At 43.5% G+C, this 19,687-nt stretch overlaps 1 protein-coding gene across 1 annotated transcript in view; it reads right to left on the bottom strand.

Annotated features, from left to right (window-relative positions):
• LOC116513300 (extracellular matrix protein FRAS1-like) overlaps positions 1-19,687 on the bottom strand; it is a 164,499-nt gene that overhangs the window by 120,650 nt on the left and 24,162 nt on the right. Inside the window, exon 2 of the mRNA XM_032224318.1 lies at positions 11,634-11,665. Within this exon, the coding sequence (XP_032080209.1) occupies positions 11,634-11,665 (32 nt within the window). The remainder of the gene's footprint in view (positions 1-11,633; positions 11,666-19,687) is intronic.

Here is a 19,687-nt window from a genome sequence, read left to right as displayed (position 1 = left end):
TCGCAGCCTGATTCAGCACAGCTGATTGGCGGGTGGATCGGACTGCCGGAATACCCCCAATCAGCAGTTCCAGGCTGCAGGGATAGCCACAGACCATCGCTGCCTCCACGCCCCGCGTTTTTGGCCTCGGGTGGGGGTGGGTGGGGCTACATTTGTTGTATAAGACGCACCCAAATTTTCACCCATGTTTTTTGGGGGGGAGAGTGTGTCTTACACTCCGAAAAATGCAGTAAGTCTAAGTGATATTGCTATTGCAACATTCACAAAAGCAAATGTAGTTGTCATTAAAAGGAGAGACAGTTTGCTATGAGCCCAATTTTGCCAAGAACCGGACGGGCTAGTTTTCGGCAATAGTTAGTCCTCAACTTACAACAGTTCGCTTAGTGACCGTTCAAAGTTCCCACAGCACTGAAAAGGCTCATGCCTGTTTTTCAGAGTTACAGCCTTTGAAGCATCCCCATGTTCGCATGATCAAAATTTGGATGCTTGGCAATTGATTCACATTTATGACGGTTGCAGTGTCCCGGGGGGTCATGCGATCCTCTTTTGCCACCTTCTGACCGGCAAAGTCGAATGGGAAATGCCAGATTCACTTAACAACCGTGTGAACAACAGTGGCAAGAAAGGTCGTAAAATGGGGCAAAACTCACTTAACAAATGTCTCGTTTGCAAGGAAATTTCAGGCTCAAATGGTGGCCGTAAGTCGAGGACTGCCTGTAGAGAGATTTGGAGCTGTTCAACTGAGTTCTAACCTCCTTCTAACATTGATTTCTCCCCCCCCCCCCCCCCCCCCCGCTTTTTTGTGACTTGCTATTTGAGCTTTTTAGCCATTTTGTTTCCTTTTATCTCTAGCACCAGAGAGCTCATCGAAAATTTGGCCACGCACCAACAACGGTAGTGTCACTCAAACAGCCCACAAGTTACAACTATTATTGATCCAAAAATCCCTTTCATGGCCATGGAAGCTGCTTGCTTCTGTCCTCCTGGGCCAATTTAGGGAATTCGGAGCCAACATTACAGGCAAAATAGCTGGGGGAAATTCAGTGGATGCACATTGCTAATTCTTCCCAAGGAGCCATTGTTCAAGGCAGATGGGCTCAGCTGGCCTGCAAGGCGATCCAACCGGATCAATCCTAGAGGAGATCAATCCTGACTGCTCCTTAGAAAGCCAGATCTTTTAAAAAGATGCCATAAAGGTGTAATGTTATTGGAGGATTTTTTGAAATAGCTAATGAATGCCACGATGCGGTTGTGTCTTTTAAGTATGAATGATTTGAGGGGAAAAAAAGCATGTTCAAATAATTGTAGTCAAATGAGAACTGTGGTACATTGATAGTAGGATATACAAAGTTTTTTGATTCAAAGTGTATAATCTAAAAGAACTATAAGTAACGACTGTGGAAGAAATGCACGAAAGTTATCTGTAATCAATCGACACGCTTTCTACAAGATGCAATGAAGGATGATTCTTTTTTGTGTGTTTTTGTTCAGTTAAAATAAAAACTTTTCAACAAAAAGAAAGAAAGAAGGCCAGATCCTGAAGATGGAACTCAAAGACTTTGGCCACCTAATGAGAAGGAAGGACTCCCTGGAGAAGAGCCTCATGCTGGGAAAGACTGAGGTCAAAAGAAGAAGGGGACGACAGAGAATGAGGTGGCTGGATGGAGTCACCGAAGCAGTCGGCGTGAGCTTCAATGGACTCCGGAGGATGGTAGAAGATGGGAAGGCCTGGAGGAACGTTGTCCATGGGGTCGCGATGGGTCGGACACGACTTCGCGACTAACAAGAACAACAATGCAGGAACCTAACAGCTACAAGTATCTACTTTAGCTCTGAAAGTCCCCAAGAATCTTGGATTCTTGCAGATCAGGAGATGGCAAGAAAATTAAGAAATAATTGTCGCAAAGGTGCTTTTTCAAGAGGCAACTTGACTTTATTTGGTTTTCCTTGAAGACATTTCATTTCTCATCCAAGTAGCTTCTTCAGTTCTGATTGAATGATGAGGAATTCTGGGAGCTGAAGTTCACACATCTTAATATTACTGAGGCTGAGAAACTCTGCTGACTGGGGAATTCTGGGAGTTGAAGTCCACACATATTAAAATTACTGAGGGGACAAATTCTGCTGACTGAGGGATTCTGGGAGTTGAAGTCCACACATCCAAACGCTACTGAAGTGGAGAAACAATACTGGCTGGGGAATTCTGGGACTTGAAGTCCACACATCTTAATATTACTGAGGCCGAGAAACTCTGCTGACTGGGGAATTTTGGGAGTTGAAGTCCACACATATTAAAATTACTGAGGGGAGAAATTCTGCTGACTGGGGGATTCTGGGAGTTGAAGTCCACACATATTAAAATTACTGAGGGGAGAAATGCTGCTGACTGAGGGATTCTGGGAGTTGAAGTCTACACATATTAAAATTACTGAGGAGAGAAATTCTGCTGACTGAGGGATTCTGGGAGTTGAAGTCCACACATCCAAACGCCACTAAAGTCGAGAAACAATACTGGCTGGGGAATTCTGGGACTTGAAGTCCACACATCTTAATATTACTGAGGCTGAGAAACTCTGCTGACTGGGGAATTCTGGGAGTTGAAGTCCACACATATTAAAATTACTGAGGGGAGAAATGCTGCTGACTGAGGGATTCTGGGACTTGAAGTCCACACATCTTAATATTACTGAGGCCGAGAAACTCTGCTGACTGGGGAATTCTGGGACTTGAAGTCCACCCATCTTAATATTACTGAGGGGAGAAATTCTGCTGACTAAGGGATTCTGGGACTTGAAGTCCACACATCTTAATATTACTGAGGCCGAGAAACTCTGCTGACTGGGGAATTCTGGGACTTGAAGTCCACCCATCTTAATATTACTGAGGGGAGAAATTCTGCTGACTAAGGGATTCTGGGACTTGAAGTCCACACATCTTAATATTACTGAGGCCGAGAAACTCTGCTGACTGGGGAATTCTGGGACTTGAAGTCCACCCATCTTAATATTACTGAGGGGAGAAATTCTGCTGACTAAGGGATTCTGGGAGTTGAAGTCCACACATATTAAAATTACTGAGAGAAATTCTCCTAACTGAGGGGTTCTGGGACTTGAAGTCCACACATCTGCTGACTGGGGAATTGTGGGAGTTGAAGTGCACACATCTTAATATTACTGAGGCTGAGAAACTCTGCTGACTGGGGAATTCTGGGAGTTGAAGTCCACACATATTAAAATTACTGAGGGGAGAAATGCTGCTGACTGAGGGATTCTGGGACTTGAAGTCCACACATCTTAATATTACTGAGGCCGAGAAACTCTGCTGACTGGGGAATTCTGGCACTTGAAGTCCACCCATCTTAATATTACTGAGGGGAGAAATTCTGCTGACTAAGGGATTCTGGGACTTGAAGTCCACACATCTTAATATTACTGAGGCCGAGAAACTCTGCTGACTGGGGAATTCTGGGAGTTGAAGTCCACCCATCTTAATATTACTGAGGGGAGAAATTCTGCTGACTAAGGGATTCTGGGAGTTGAAGTCCACACATATTAAAATTACTGAGAGAAATTCTCCTAACTGAGGGGTTCTGGGAGTTGAAGTCCACACATCCAAACGCCACTAAAGTCGAGAAACAATACTGGCTGGGGAATTCTGGGACTTGAAGTCCACACATCTGCTGACTGGGGAATTGTGGGAGTTGAAGTCCACACATATTAAAATTACTGAGGAGAGAAATTCTGCTGACTGGGGGATTCTGGGAGTTGAAGTCCACACCTCTTAAAGTTCCTGAGGTAGAAAAACATTGGTTTATAGTGACAACAGCCAGAGTTTTCCCATTCTCACTCCAACATCTTCCCCACGATAAGACAGCAGCTTTTTTTGCAATCTGCCCTAAAGTTCCCCCTTTTGGCATCCAACAGCCCAACGACATGTAAAACCTGATTTTTGCCTGGTGCAATAATCATTGCAATCAGTGCTTGTGTTAGCTGGTTGTTTATTTATTGCTTCATTTAAGAAATTTCCACACTGTTCATTAAAAAAAGAAAAAGAAAAAAAAAAACAGCCCCAAGGAAAGACATAACTGTGCAAAAATTAAAAATACGACCCCGATAAAGCTGTAACACCCAGCAATTAAAAAGCAGCCGTTTATAATAATGGGGACAGATAGATCACACTTAAAAAGCCTCAGCAAATAAAACGGGGCTTCCCCTGGTGCCCACAATAGCTTTATTTTTATTTTATTTTTCAAATCTTGGGAGTCTTTATATGCTTCCCTAGTGGAATTAATAAAGATAATAAAAATAAAACATGCTATTTAGTTTTTAATACTGGTCACATGCTCTCATATTTCCACAGCATTTTAGCTTAAAGTGGTATTTCAGCAACTTTAAAATGTGTGATGTCAACTCCCAGAATTCCCTAGCCGGCAAAGGTGATAAGGGAATTCTGGGAGTTGAAGTCCACGTATCTTCAAATGGCTGAGGTTGAAAAACACTGCTTGAAAGAATAAACCTATTTGTTTAGAACCTAGTTAATTAATTAGCCCAACAATCATTTACTTTTTTTGTAAGCAATACAGTCTTCCTTCTTCTCCTCTATATAGCAATTATAAAGATAAAGATTTATCTTTAAAAATAAACATTCCCCACGCATATATGTGTCAATTGTTCCCGACTCTAGGGGGTGGTGCTCATCTCCGTTTCAAAGCCGAAGAGCCAGCACTGTTCGAAAACATCTCCGTGGTCATGTGGCCCACATTTTTTACGTGCTTTTGAACTGCTAGGTTGGCAGAAGCTGGGACAAGTAATGGGAGCTCACTCCATTACATGGTGCTAGGGATTCGAACTGCCAAACTGCTGACATTTTCTGATTGACAAGCTCATTGTCTTAGCCACTGAGCCACTGCGCCCCGATAGATAGATAGATAGATAGATAGATAGATAGATAGATAGATAGAGATAGAGAGAGATGATAGATAGATAGATAGATAGATAGATAGATAGATAGATAGATAGATAGATAGATATAGAGATAGACAGGCAGACACAGACAGACAGACAGACAGACAGACAGACAGACAGAAATAGAGATAGATAGATAGATAGATAGATAGATAGATAGATAGATAGATAGATAGATAGATAGATAGATATAGATAGATATAGAGATAGACAGGCAGACACAGACAGACAGACAGACAGACAGATAAACAGAAATAGAGATAGATAGATAGATAGATAGATAGATAGATAGATAGATAGATAGATAGAGAGAGAGAGATAGAGAGATAGATAGATAGATAGATAGATAGATAGAGAGAGAGAGAGAGAGAGAGAGAGAGATAGATAGATAGATAGATAGATAGAGCGCAACTATTTCAACAATGCTAATATTTAGACTGGATGAAGGTGAACAAGCTCTAATTAGATCTGTAAAAGATGGATAAAGCAATGTTCAGTAAAAAACCAGGATCTGCGACTTGAGTTTACAAGTAGTCCTCTATTTACAACTGTCTGTTTAATGACAGTTTAAAAATACGACACTTCAGTAAAAGTGACTTACAACCCATCCTCAAGGTTATGGCCATTGCACCTCCCCAGGGACATGTGATCACAATTCAGACACTTAGGCAATAGACTTCCATTTACAATACAGGTAGTCCTCGACTTACAACAGTTAGTGACCGTTCAAAGTTACAACAGCCCTGAAAAAAAGTGGCTTATGATCCTTTCGACTATTGCAGAATCTCCATGGACACGTGAGCCAAATTCAGATGCTTGGCAACTGACTCATATTTATGATGGTTGCAGTGTCCCAGGTTCATGTGATCCCCTTTTGCGACCCTTCTGACAAGCAAAGTCAACAGAAAGCCAGATTCAGTTAATGCTGTGGCCCGCCAGCAGAGCTGGCAGCAGATTCGGAGAGTGAGGAGGTTGGGGAGGAACATGGGCCAGTCCTGGAGTCTGGGGAAGGCTCTGATGAGGGCTCTGTGTCGGAGGCAGAGAGGGGGCCAGAGCCGTATGCCAGTTATCAGCTGCCTTCAGAGTCAGCCATCAATGAGGCAGATGAACAGCTGGAGCCTGTTCCCAGTGTGTGCATGCACAGAGCTGTGAGACGAAGGGAACAGCTAAAGAACAGGGGTTGACTTGGGAGTAAGGCCACAGGTGGACGATGAATGGCCCCTCCCAGAGGAAATAAAAGAGAAGCGAAAGGGGAGTGGAGTTTGCAGGAGACAATTGATTCATGACTCTCCCGAAACTCCTTGCCAAGTTTTGAAGACATCGGCCTGGCCCCTCCAAGCCAGATAAGGTCTGTGACTGTAAATCCTCCCTTGAAAGACTTTGCTGGATGTGAATGAGCAGAATTCACAGTCAATTAATAAAAGGGGTTTTTGTCAGGACAAGGGGTTTGCTTCATGCTCTTGGAAAGCCTCGGTCAGAACACTTAACCATGTCAGTAACTTAGTAACTGCAGTGATTCCCTTAACAACAGTGGCAAGAACAGTTTTTAAATGGGGCAAAATTCACTGAACAACTGTCTCTCTTAGCAACAGAAATGCTGAGCTCAATTGTAGTTATAAGTTGAGGATTACCTGTATTAAATTATATAATTATATATAATTCCCTCAACACTGTCAAACTATTCACTAAGGCTGCATTACTATTACTATTAGTCTTCTCATCTTTCCTATCACCCATCTCCTCCGACTTATGATTGCAACTTGTTGCTTGTATCTTTTACTATTTATATTGATATTATATTGATTGTTTCCTGATTGCTTATTTGTACCCTATGGCTATCGTGTTGTTGTACCTTATGATTCATGATGAATGTATCTTGTCTTTTATGTACACTGAGACATATGCACCAAAGACAAATTCCTTGTGTGTCCAATCATACTTGGCCAATAAAGAATTATATTCTATTCTGAAGGTTCTCACAGAGATAGGTGGGGTTGATGGAACAGTCTTCTTCCAACTTTTAAGATCTATGATCCCTTTGGGCAGATAATTATGGATAAACCATCTACCTTCCATCTATCCCTTCAAGTCCAGTGTCATCACTAAAGCAGAGAGCTGGGCAATCAATCACAGGGACTGAATATCCCTGTGGAAGTGTTTTTCTTTGTTGTTCACCCAAACTTAATAAACTGGAGAAGGGATCAGGAATTCTCAGCCACACTTCAGCAGGCTTCAGTGGTGACACCCTGATATCTCATTTTGGCCCACATTGAGCCCTGCGATATTGATATTGCCGTGCTCCCAAGCCAAAAACGGGGAGGAGAAAATTATCTGCCATACAATTTATTAGAGTTGATGGAGCGTAGGCCGATCTCTCAGTAGCCTTTAAAGCACTATGATGCTCTGCAATCTATTTTTAATAGAAACAAATGCATGGAATCCGCCCCAGCACTCCACCAAGGCACCGGGCCAAGGCAACACGCTGTAAATCAATTTCCTCTCCCTTCCCACAGGGCAGAGTGAAAGGGCCCCCCCGTGTCAAAGTTGGGAGGAGAAAGACAATTTGCGCCTCTAGGGAAGAAGGGTAATCCCAGAACTGTTTTAGAATCGAGTATAGGAAATTCTTGACTTACACCTGTTCATTTAGTGAGTGTTCAAACTTACAGCGGCACTGGAAAAGGAGACTTAGGGCTGTTTTTTTAGAATGATCACCATTATAGCATCCCGTGCTTATGTGATCAAAGTGCAGGCGCTTAGCAACCGACTCACATTTATGACGGTTCTAGTGTCCCAGGGACAGGCGAGATCCCCGTTTGCTACCTGCCGACAAGCAAAGTCAATGGGGAAGCCAGATTCGCGTAACAACCGGGTTGCTGACTCAGTAACTGCAGTGATCCACTTAACAACCTGCCGAGAAAGGTCGTAAAACGGAGCAAAACGCGCTTAACAAATGTCTCACTTAGCAACAGAAATTTTGGACTCCATTGCGGTCGTAAATTGGGGGCTACTTATAGCCGGGATGGCGAACCGATGACATACGTGCCGGAAGTGGCATGTAAAGCCATCTTTCCGGGTATGCCAGCCATTCCCCGTTGCTCTTCCGGGTTCTGGCTAGCTGGTCTTCGTGTACACGGGAACGCCGGAAGAGTAGCTCCCTAGCACGCATGCGCCTACTGGGAAACTGAGCTTCCGGTTTGCATGCACAACAGAAACCGGAAGACTTGGTGACCTGAGAGCATGGGAATGCCAGAAAATGGAAGCTTAGCTTCCCGGCGTGCACATGGGTGCTGGGGAACTGCTCTTCTGTGTTTTGGTGTCCCCCCGCGCATGCACGGTCCTGTTTTGGCACTTGGTGCCAAAAAGGTTCGCGAACACTGACCCATAGTAAGCAGGAGGTAGCCATAGGTATCGAGGGGGCCGTGTTGATCTCAAAAGAAAAATTCTAAGTTATATTTCTCAAACTCTTCTGCAGCACTGTTGAGACTAAACTTGGTTTTCCCCAGGCACTGCAAAGGATAAAGTATGCATTTATTTTTCTTCTGTGATCAATACAATATTAATGGCTGTTTGCAGTATCGCGCAATCACATAAACCTGATTTATGGCAATTTTTTTTGCCAAAAGCCAAAGTTTATCTCCAGTTTCTTTTTTCTATTTTTTTTAAAAAAAAAGTTTAATGTTTTATCATGAAGAATAAAATACAGAACTGTAAAACAAACAAATTGAAACAAAACAAAAACATGCATTCAACCGTAACAGCAACAATAAAAAAGTGTACAGAAAAGGAGGGAAAAGCAGTCCGTTAAATTTAACATTTAAGGTGTAGGATCCAGCCTGGCTGAGTGCTAAATAAAAAAGAAAAAAAGAAATAAATTCTACTTCCAGAAAGACAGATAGATAGATGATAGATAGATAGATAGATAGATAGATAGATAGATAGATAGATAGATAGATAGATAGGAGAGGGGGGGGGAGGCAGGAGAGAGAGGTGATAGATAGATAGATAGATAGATAGATAGATAGATAGATAGATAGATAGATAGATAGATAGATAGATAGATCTTTATGTCTCACTCTCATGCTCTTTCTCTCTTTCTCTTGCTCTCTTTTTCTTTCTCTCTCTCATTTTCTTTCTCTCTTTATGTCTCACTCTCTCTTTCTCTCTCTAACATTTTCTCTCACTTTCTCTCTCACTTATTCTCTCTTTTTCTCTCTTTCTCTCTCACGCTTTTTCTCTCACTCTCACTTTCTTTCTCTCTTTATGTCTGACTCTCACACTCTCTCTCTCATTCTCTCTAACTTATTCTCTCTTTCTCTATCACTCTCACTTTCTCTTTATGTTTCACTCTCATGCTCTTTCTCTCGCTCTCCTTTTCTTTCTCTCTCTCTCTTTTCCGCTCTAATGTTCTTTCTCTCTTTATGTCTCACTCTCTTTCTCTCTAACATTCTCTCTCACTTTCTCTCTCACTTATTCTCTCTTTCCCTCACTTTCTCTCTTTTTCTCTCACTCTTTCTCACTCTCACTTTCTTTCTCTATGTCTCACTCTCACACTGTTTCTCTCATTCTCTCTCTAACATTTTCTCTCTCTCTTTCTCTCTCTCTCTCTCAAATACACACAGAGGGAGAGGGGGAGGGTGGGAGGGAGAGAGGGAGAGGGAGAGGGAGAGGGAGGGAGGGAGGGAGAGAGAGAGAGAGAGAGAGAGAGAGAGATGAATTTGGCATTCCAATCTGCAGAAGCTGGATTAAATCCATCTCCTATTTCCCCAGCACAGAACGCCCGAAAAGGTGACCCAAATACTCAAAATTTGCACTAACAATAAGAACTCAGCTGGCATTTAATCCACTCCTTCTTATTATCTCCAGGGTGCAGAATTTTTCAAATGTGCCTTTACTCATTCTTCAAGTACTTTATAGCTTCATTCCCCCCAGAGTGGATGCATGATGCATTTTCTTAAGTACTTAGAAGCATGGCCAAATTGACCAAAAAAAAAAAAATCACAACTTATTTATAACACTCAGCAACAATTTGGGCTACAAAAGAAAGCTTTGAAATAATAACTGATGGGTGTCAGCTTGTCTCCAGGGTGACCTTCACGTGAGTCAAATCACACCCAAAGGACAACTATCTGAGAAGTGAACATTTAAACGAAAGTTCGGGAAAGTTTTCGAGAGCACAACTTTGACGGGATTCAGACCCAACAGTTCCATGATGTCATAAGGTTAAAAAAAAAAAACAGTTTGCTTACAATCAGATCTAAAGTAACTCAATGATACCTGGGTGGAATTTTTAAAAAATGTAATTCCAGAAAGTCATCTTAGGTAGAGAAAATGAAGTTCAAGAAGGAATATTCTTGATCAGGGGTGTCAAAGTCGATTTCATTGAGGGCCGCATTAGAGTTGTGACTGACCTTGGGGGGGGGGGCTGTCACTTGTGTTGGACCACAACAGGCACCTGTGATGGCCCAACCACTCTGCCAGAGAAAACGGGCTCCCTAGCTCTGATTTCGGCTGCAACTGTTGTGGCCCACCAGTGGCCAGCAGAGCTGACAGCAGAATCGGACAGTGAGGAGGTTGGGGAGGAACCTGGGCCGGTCCTGGAGTCTGGGGAAGGCTCTGAGAGGGCTCTGTGTCGGAGGCAGAGAGGGGGCCAGGTCCGATAGTTATTAGCTCCTTCAGAGTCAGACATCAGTGAGGCAGAAGAACAGTTGGAGCCTGTTCCTGATGTGCGCATGCTCAGAGCTGCCAGGAGAACGGAACAGCTAAAGAACAAGGGCCGACTTGGGAGTAAAGGAACAGGTGGACAGTGAAGATTTTGCACTCTGCAAATCTCCCCAAAACGTCCTATTTTTTGCAAAAACGGGCCCGTTTTTTGTCAAAAAAAGGGGGCATGCATAGCCTTAAGGAGACTTGTAGAGTGCTCCTGGGGGCAAAAACGAGCATAAAACGACCTGTTTTTCGCTCATTCTTGCCCTCCACAGCCCCCAGGAGCACTCTGGAAGCCTCCTAAAGGCTATGCATGGCCATTTTTGCAAAGAGTGGAGGGGTTTCAGGAGGCCAAAAATGCTATATTCGGTGTATAAGACGCACCCAGATTTTCACCTTCTCTTTTTGAGGGAAAAAGGTGCGTCTTATACTCTGAAAAAATACGGTGAAGTTAAGGACGACCTTGTATGCAATTCTGGACAAAATTAACTCAGCACGGATTCCATTCCGCTCAAAAGGGGGGGGGGTTACTGCTTCCTTTTGATGGGTTGCAATCTAAGTTGAACGCTCTTGCCGTACAATGCAACCGAAGTAAAATTGCAACAAAATCACCTTTGCATCATAAACCTTGCCACGGAACAAATTAGGGTGTGTGTTTGTGTGTCAAAATCAGGGTATCCTGAAAGGAAAATTGCATTGGTCCCCCCCTTCCCCAAACTCGGCCTGCAATTTAGGAATAAGGGTGCCTACCCCAGGCCTAACCACCACCACCCCCAATCTCAGAGGTCTTCTCAAAAGCAATTGTCCAAACAGGAACCTCACAAAAGGACGGACGGAGAGAATCTTCCCGTTATTTCAGCACGACATCCAGAAATGGAGCCAAGGGTAAACCTCTTTCCACACAATAAAGCAGAGCTAATTTGATTTCAGCACAACAAGTCGCAAATCGCATTAAATCTGACCTACCTCAAACGATAAGCCTTGGTAGGAACACGCACCTGAAAGAAGAGAAACAAAATTGGGTTAGAAGGCATAAAATCAACATGTTGAATCAGAAGTACGATAGGAAAACCCGGGGAGTTAATGGCCCATTTGACAAGCCCCGTTTTTGTCACAAACATTTCGACATCTGCTGCGGGGAAAAACAACAAACCGGCTGGCACGTCTCCTCAGATTCACTGTGTCGTTCCTCCTCTGCTGGTAGTCCTCGACTTACAGCCGTAAGGGAGCCTGGAACTCCTGTTGTGTCACGACCGCCACTCTTTCTAGAGTCTCCTGGTTTAGTTTCATGGTTCACCGACAAAAGGGCGAACGACAAAACCGCGCCCGACTAAACCGTGGTGACAAAACCGCGTGTTCTAAAGCGCTCTGACAATTGAGCACTGAATCGCGCCGACAACAACGCAGCGACAGAAGCGCGCTGTAAAACTAAACCTAACCCTAAACGTAACGCTAACCCTAAACCTAACCCTAAACCTAACCCTTACCTTAAGTTAAATCGGCTATCGCCGCGCTGTTGTAAAGCGCCCTTCTGTCTCTGCGCTGGTGTCGCCGCGCTGTTGTCAGCACATTGATGACGTCGCGGTTTTAGCGACACTGTTTAGTCGGGCGCAGTTTTGTCGTTCGCCCTTTTGTCGGATCACGTAGTTTCATAGAATCCTGGTTCGGTTTGCAGTTTATAGTATTTTGCTCCTAGCTGACTTAGGGTTTTAAGATGAACTGGCCTAGATCCCACAAACCTAGTTTATTATACAGTACCTACATCTGGCTTGCTCCAGACTCTGGAGCAATCTTGAGGATTGGGGCATTTCCTACAACAGGAGCTGGTAACTTTTTCGGAACTGGAAGATACTATGGAGATGGATGGAACGCGAGTCTAAAAACTGTATTGGATTCTTTCTTCTCTGCTTTTCAGCTACGTTTTTTTCAAGCTCTATTGAGATGGATAAAAGAGAATATTTTAAAGAAGGAATCGGACAACCCTTGGCCTGAAATGGTATAAGCATTGGTGGGATTCAGCCGGTTCGCACCTATTCAGGAGAACCGGTTGGTAACTTTCTAAGCAGTTCGGAAAACCGGTTGTTGGAAGAAATCTCAATTTATTTATTTTTTCCACTTTACAGGGCTAATCCTGTAAGGAAGGCAGGAAGGAAACATTCTGGTGCTGCTTGTAGCCTAATCTTTATTGCCCTGCTTACAGAAACTGTCTCTCTGGTTAACCCTTGTTACATTGTAACAGTCTAAGGCGAAGCGCCCATCAACCTGAGTATGTTGTTGGCCACGCCCACATGGTCACATGACCACCGAGCCACGCCTACCCAGCTGGTCATTAGGGCAGAGAACCGGTTGTTCAATTATTTGAATCCCACCACTGGGTATAAGGCTGTGATGGCAAACCTATGGCACGCACGCCACAGGTGGCACACGGAGCCATATTTGGTGGTATGCCAGCCATCAGCAAGCTGTTTTTTTGCCCTTCCGGAGAGCCAGGAGAAGCCGTTTTCACCCTCTCTGGCTTCAGGAAAGCCTCAGGAGGTTGGAGAGGGCAAAAAACACCCCCGACTGGAAGTTCAAGAACAATCCATTTCTGGCTTCCGGAGGGCCTCGGGGCGGGGGGAGTTTTTGCCCTCCCCATGCTTCAGGAAAGCCTTCAGAGCCTGGGGAGGGGTCAATGGCGCATGTGGAGGAGGGTTGTCACGCGCAAATGTGCAGGTGGGCGGGGAGATTGAGTGGGGGCACAATTTTGGCACGCTGTAAGGTTTGCCATCACTGGTATAAGGTTTCCTGCTTGAGCAGGGGGTTGGACTAGAAGACCTCCAAGGTCCCCTCCAACTCTGTTATTCTGTAACACCAGGTTGAAATGAGTGCTTCCTGAACTTGGTTGTTTTCTTGCAGGCATTTCATTACCCAAACTAGGTAACATCATCAATTCAGATACAATATAATACAATACAATAGCAGAGTTGAAAGGGACCTTGGAGGTCTTCTAGTCCGACCCCCTGCCTAGGCAGGAAACCTTATACCATTTCAGAGAAATGGCTATCCAACATCTTAAGGACTTCCAGTGTTGGGGCATCCACAACTTCTGGAGGCAAGCTGTTCCACTGATTAATTGTTCTGTCAGGAAATTTCTCCTCAGTTCTAGGTTACTTCTATCCTTGATTAATTTCCACCCATTGCTTCTTGTTCTACCCTCAGGTGCTTTGGAGAATAGCTTGACTCCCTCTTCTTCGTGGCAACCCCTGAGATATTGGAACACTGCTATCCTGTCTCCCCTGGTCCTTCTTTTCATTAAACTAGACCTACCCAGTTCCTGCAACCGTTCTTCATATGTTTTAGCCTCCAGTCCCCTAATCCTCTTTGTTGCTCTTCTCTGCACTCTTTCTAGAGTCTCAGCATCTTTTCTACATCGTGGCGACCAAAACTGAATGCAAATATTCCAAGTGTGGCCTTACCAAGGCATTATAAAGTGGTATTAACACTTCATGTGATCTTCTTCTTTTTTTTTACGATTATACTACATGTACATCACTACACATTTTTTTTTGCCCATTGGGGGCATGTGATCAGCGAAGCTGAATTGTCCTTTGGTTCAATTTTGAAATGTTTCTATATTGCTGGTGCCCAGGAGAAGCGGCTCATAAAACAAAAGAAGTTCTGCATCATTTTATCCAATTACCAGACCAAAAAATTGCCAGTTCTTGCAATATTATCGTTCTCCAGGCAAGGGTAGAAGTCTTTATTTTCCCCAAAACCGGCTATCTATTTTCTCACGGAATCCAGACCATTAATAAAATTGATGCCACGTATTATGAGCTCTTCATTGCTACGAATCGTGTGTCTTCGGGGTACCTTGAAGACATTCTTGGATGTTATCATTTCACTACATCTTCCAAAATTTTACAAGTGAAAATAAGAGGCATCAGGGGTAGAAAGTTAAAAGCAAGGCAACTTTCACGCAGAGTAAGTCACATCGGACCATTTTACCACCACCCTCCCAAAAAAAATCACTGTGAGAATCCCTCCCTTTTTTTGAAATTTATTTTAAGCTACCTATTTCTCAAATATAAGGAGCGGGATGAGAAATCAGACTTCTTGACTTTCAAAAGAATCCAAAAAATGCTCTTAGAGAGATCAAAACTGCTTTGGTTACTGTAGGAAGTTAGCACCCACCCCACTCCTAGGAAAATGAGATATTTTAGGAAATATTAAAAGGGCGGAATATTTCCCCTAAAAGGGAAGCAGAAACTCACCCCCCCTCCTTTGTCAATGGGTCATTAAGGCCTCAGCCAGTCTATTCTACATAACGAAGATCTACCTCCTTCAGGCAGAGCCACAGTAGGAATTGCCCGAAGTCCTTTCATTACATCATCACCCAGCAAGTCTCAACCAAGCTTGGGATTCAGGACAGCCTACAGAGTTGTCCCTAGAATCCTAGAGCTGGATGGGCCCCAAGGAGGTCTTCTAGTCCAACCCCCAACGCTATCTCCTTTCAACAATCCTTTCAATGGTCCCAAGAAGCTTACATACCCATTTGCACTCTGATTCGGGTGTCCCTAGGGCACAGATAAGCCTCCAAGTGGCCTCAAGGACTCTCAGAGGGAGTACTAACGACCAGATGGCTGCAAAGAATATCAATCCTTCCATTCCCCACCATTCAGTCAGAACAGAAGAAGCTTCCTTGGGTGAGAAGTGAAATGTTTTCAGGGGGGGGGGGGGGGACCAAGTTGCCATTTGCAAAGTGCTTGGGACAACCATGATCTGGATGATGGAGAATCGCCGTACCTATTTTGTTACTACTCCTGGAAAAGAAAGCTCTCGATACAGTAAAACTGTCTATGGAAACTAGATAGTGGGCATTTATTCTTGGAAAAAGGAGCAGAGTCTCATTTGTAAGACACATGTGCAACTGTGACAAATGCTGAAAGATCCCAGGATCTGGTTCCACGTCTCCAGGAAATGAGGAAACCAAGAAAGAGTTGGAAGCCAAATTAGAGTTGGATTCCCAAAGGAGAAATCATCCATCCAGCACCTGGCACACTATTAATAAGATTGTCAAGAAAGCAATCTGCCATACAATTTATTAGTATGGCCAAAGGCCAGAAGTCAAATAGAATATGTGTGTGTGTGTGTGTGTGTTTATTTATATGTATATGTATATATGTGTATCTGTATCTGTATATGTTATATGTTATATGTATGTATGCGTATGTATGCATATGCGTATGCATATGTGTACGTGTATGTGTATATATGTATATGTGTATGTGTATATGTGTGTATGTGTATGTGTATGTATATATATATATATGTATATGTATATGTATATGATGTATATGTATATGTATACGTATATGTATATGCATGCGTATGTACGCTTATGTATATATGTGTATATATATGTATGTATGTATGTGTATGTATGTAAGCATATGTATATGTATATGTAATGTTATATGTATATGTTATATGTATGTATGCGTATGTATGTGTATGTATGCATATGCATATGCATGTGTATGTGTATGTATGCTTATGTATATGTGTATGTTATATGTATATATGCATATGTATGTGTATGTATATGAATATGTATATGTATGCTTATGTATATGTATGTGTATATGTGTATATGTGTATATGTGTATATGTGTATATGTGTATATGTGTATATGTATATATATATATATGATAGATAGATAGATAGATAGATAGATAGATAGATAGATAGATAGATAGATAGATAGATAGATAAGATTTTTACAACCCCCGGTATGCCCAAATATGGGAGGAAGATCACTACTTCCATTCTCTGTCCTTCGGCTCGTCACAAGAGACCATCCAGGCAGAAACCCAATATTTTTACTTTTGCCTTTTTGTTACATTTTGTTGTATTTGTGCTGATAAATAAATAAAGGAAGACTAGTATAGATCTATTTCAAGCTAGTAAGGGTCTGGCTAGCTGATGAGAGCTAAATAGCTTGAAATAGATCTATACTAGTCTCCCTTTATTTATTTATTATCAGCACAATTGCAACACAAATGTAAGAAGTGGCTGGCTAGGGAATTCTGGGATTTGAAGTCCTGACCTCTTCAAGTTGCCAAAGTTGAGACCCACCGACATAGAAACTGAAAACTGAGCCGTCTTTTAGGCAGATCTGAATTCTGGTCAGTTAAAAGGGGGGTGGTGGTAACAGTCATGTTGTCTACCTGGGAATCTCATCAGGAGCAGATGGATAAAAGTCATTCAAACCTCCCTCTAAACAGGCTGGAACAGAAGCATGGGGCTCAAGCCTCCACTGAGGCTCATTACAAGGACAGTTGTGTTGGAATAAAAGAAAGTTTCCGCAACGCAACAACCCAACAAACAGCAGAGACCAAGGGAACTCCAGACAGGGCAGAGTCCAGGCCCATCAAAGCTTCAAAATGTTAATGGAAGGAAGACAGGAAGTTGGCATCTATCCATTGAGGGGGGGGGGAACCCACAAGCTGTGTGATTAGGCTGCAGACTTCGATTGATTTACCAACCAGACGCGCCATCTAAAAACATTTCTAGCGCCTTCAAATCAGGGGATCTTCAATAAAAGTCCTAGGGAATGGAGCTTGCTAATAGATTTTCCCCGCCGCTGCCGCCATCAAGTTGGCTTAAAATGGTTAACAGATTAACAGAGTTGGAAGGGACCTTGTAGGTCATCTAGTCCAGCCCCCCGCCCAAGCAGGAGACCCTACACCTGGGATGGCGAAATTATGGCACTCTTGCCACAGGTGACACACAGAGCCCTCTCTGGGGGCATGTGAGCCGTTGCCCCAGCTCGGCTCCACTGCGCATGGGTGTGTCTCTGCTGTGCTTCTGCCCTGCATGCCCAGGGGACAGGGGGCATGCAGAAGTGCGCATATGCGCGGCCGGCAAAGGGAGCACAAGGGGATTGCGGTGCCCCCCCCCCATGCCCCAATTTTGGTCCCAGGAGGCTTCAGGGAGGCCTGCTAGGCCCAAAACAGGGTGGGGGGAAGTCACACATGCATGCGTGGGGGGGAATCACACATGCATGCACGGGGGGGCACACAGAGGGGAACGTTGCATGAGCATTGCATTATAGGTGTGGGCACAAATGGACAAAAGGATTAGTCATTACTGCTCTACACCATTTCTGACAAAGAGCAATCCAGTCTCTTCTTGAAAGCCTCCAGTGATGAAACCCCCACAACTTCTGAAGGCAACTTCTGTTCCATTGGTTGATGGTTCTCACTGTCAAAAAATTCCTCCTTATTTCCAGGCTGAATCTCTCCTTGATTAGTTTCCATCCATTATTCCTTGTCTGGCCTTCATGGAAAAATAGCTTGACCCCTTCCTCTCTGTGGCAGCCCCTCAAGTATTGAAAGATTGCTATCATGTCTCCCCTGGTCCTTCTCTTCCCTAGACTAGCCATGCCCAGTTCCTGCAACTGTTCTTCGTATGTTTTAGCCTCCAGTCCCCTAATCACCTTTGTGGCTCTTCTCTGCACTCTTTCTAGTCTCCACATCTTTTTTATATTGTGGTGACCAAAACTGGATGCAGTTTTCCAAGTGTGGTCCAGCCAAGGCCTTATAAAGTGGCACTAAGACTTCAGATTACAGATTAACAGAGTTGGAAGGTACCTTGTAGGTCACCTAGTCCAGCCCCCTGCCCAAGCAGGAGACCATACACCATTTCTGACAGATGGCAGACCAGTCTCTTCTTGAAAGCCTCCAGTGATGAAGCTCCCACAACTTCTGAAGGCAACTTCTGTTCCATTGGTTGATGGTTCTCACTGTCAGAAAATTCCTCCTTACTTCCAGGCTGAATCTCTCCTTGATCAGTTTTCATCCATTTTTCCTTGTCTGGCCTTCATGGAAAAATAGCTTGACCCCTTCCTCTCTGTGGCAGCCCCTCAATTATTGGAAGACTGCTATCATGTCTCCCCTGGTCCTTCTCTTCCTAGACTAGCCATGCCCAGTTCTTGCAACTGTTCTTCATATGTTTTAGTCTCCAGTCTCCTAATCATGGTCTCAAAGAAACAAGGGGGGGGGGGTGTGTGTCAAACCCACTGGAAGAAAAATGAACTATTATTCAAAACCCATACCATCTACAGAGACCACATTCCAAAATAGAACAGCCTTTTAATACATCTTGGAATTGCAAAAATAGCTCTCAAGAAACTTAGACCGTACTACTTTGATGATGTCCATCTTTGTAAACATACAGGTCTGGGTGCTGCAGAAAAATTGAGATATGACCTTGGCTACCAAGATCATCTGAGACACAAGGACAAAATGTGGCAGCTTCTTTTGAATGCAAAACATCCAGGAGAGCTGAAGAGCTACACCAAAACACTACCAGATAGGGGAAAATATATACTGTATTTTTCAGAGTATAAGACACACCTTTTTCCCTCAAAAAAAAGAGGGTGAAAATCTGGGTGCGTCTTATACACTGAATGCATTTTTGGCCTCCTGAAACTCCGGCCCCTTTGCAAAAATGGTTGTGCATAGCCTTTAGGAGACTTCCAGAGTGCTCCTGGGGGCTGGGGAGGGCAAAAATGAGCGAAAAATGTGCTGTTCTTGCCCCCCCCCGCCCCCAGGAGCACTCTATAAGCCTCTTAAAGGCTAGGCATGCCCTCTTTTTTACAAAAAACAGGGCTGTTTTTGCAATAAATTGGCTATTTTTTGCTCATTTTTGCCCCCCCTGCCCCCGGCAGCCCCCAGGAGCACCATACAAGCCTCATAAAGGCAATGCATGCCCTTTTTTGACATAAAACGGGCCTATTTTCACGAAAAACAGGATGTTTTTGGGAGGACTGCAAAGTGAAAAACCTTTTTTTTTAAAAAAATTGCCTCTTCAAAATCTTGGTGCGTCTTATACTCCGAAAAAATATGGTATATACATTCTGCAGGACAGTGAGACTGGATCAACATGTTCAGAAAATCTATAAAGAGGCACCTGTTTGATAAAATTCCCATTAATTTTGCCAGTTATGGATTTTGTGGAAATTCTGTACAAATAT

The sequence above is a fragment of the Thamnophis elegans genome, chromosome 9, assembly GCF_009769535.1.
Source record: "Thamnophis elegans isolate rThaEle1 chromosome 9, rThaEle1.pri, whole genome shotgun sequence".
NCBI lineage: Eukaryota > Metazoa > Chordata > Lepidosauria > Squamata > Colubridae > Thamnophis > Thamnophis elegans.
Note: the sequence above shows the minus strand (reverse complement) of the source record. Positions and strands in the feature narration are given on the sequence as shown.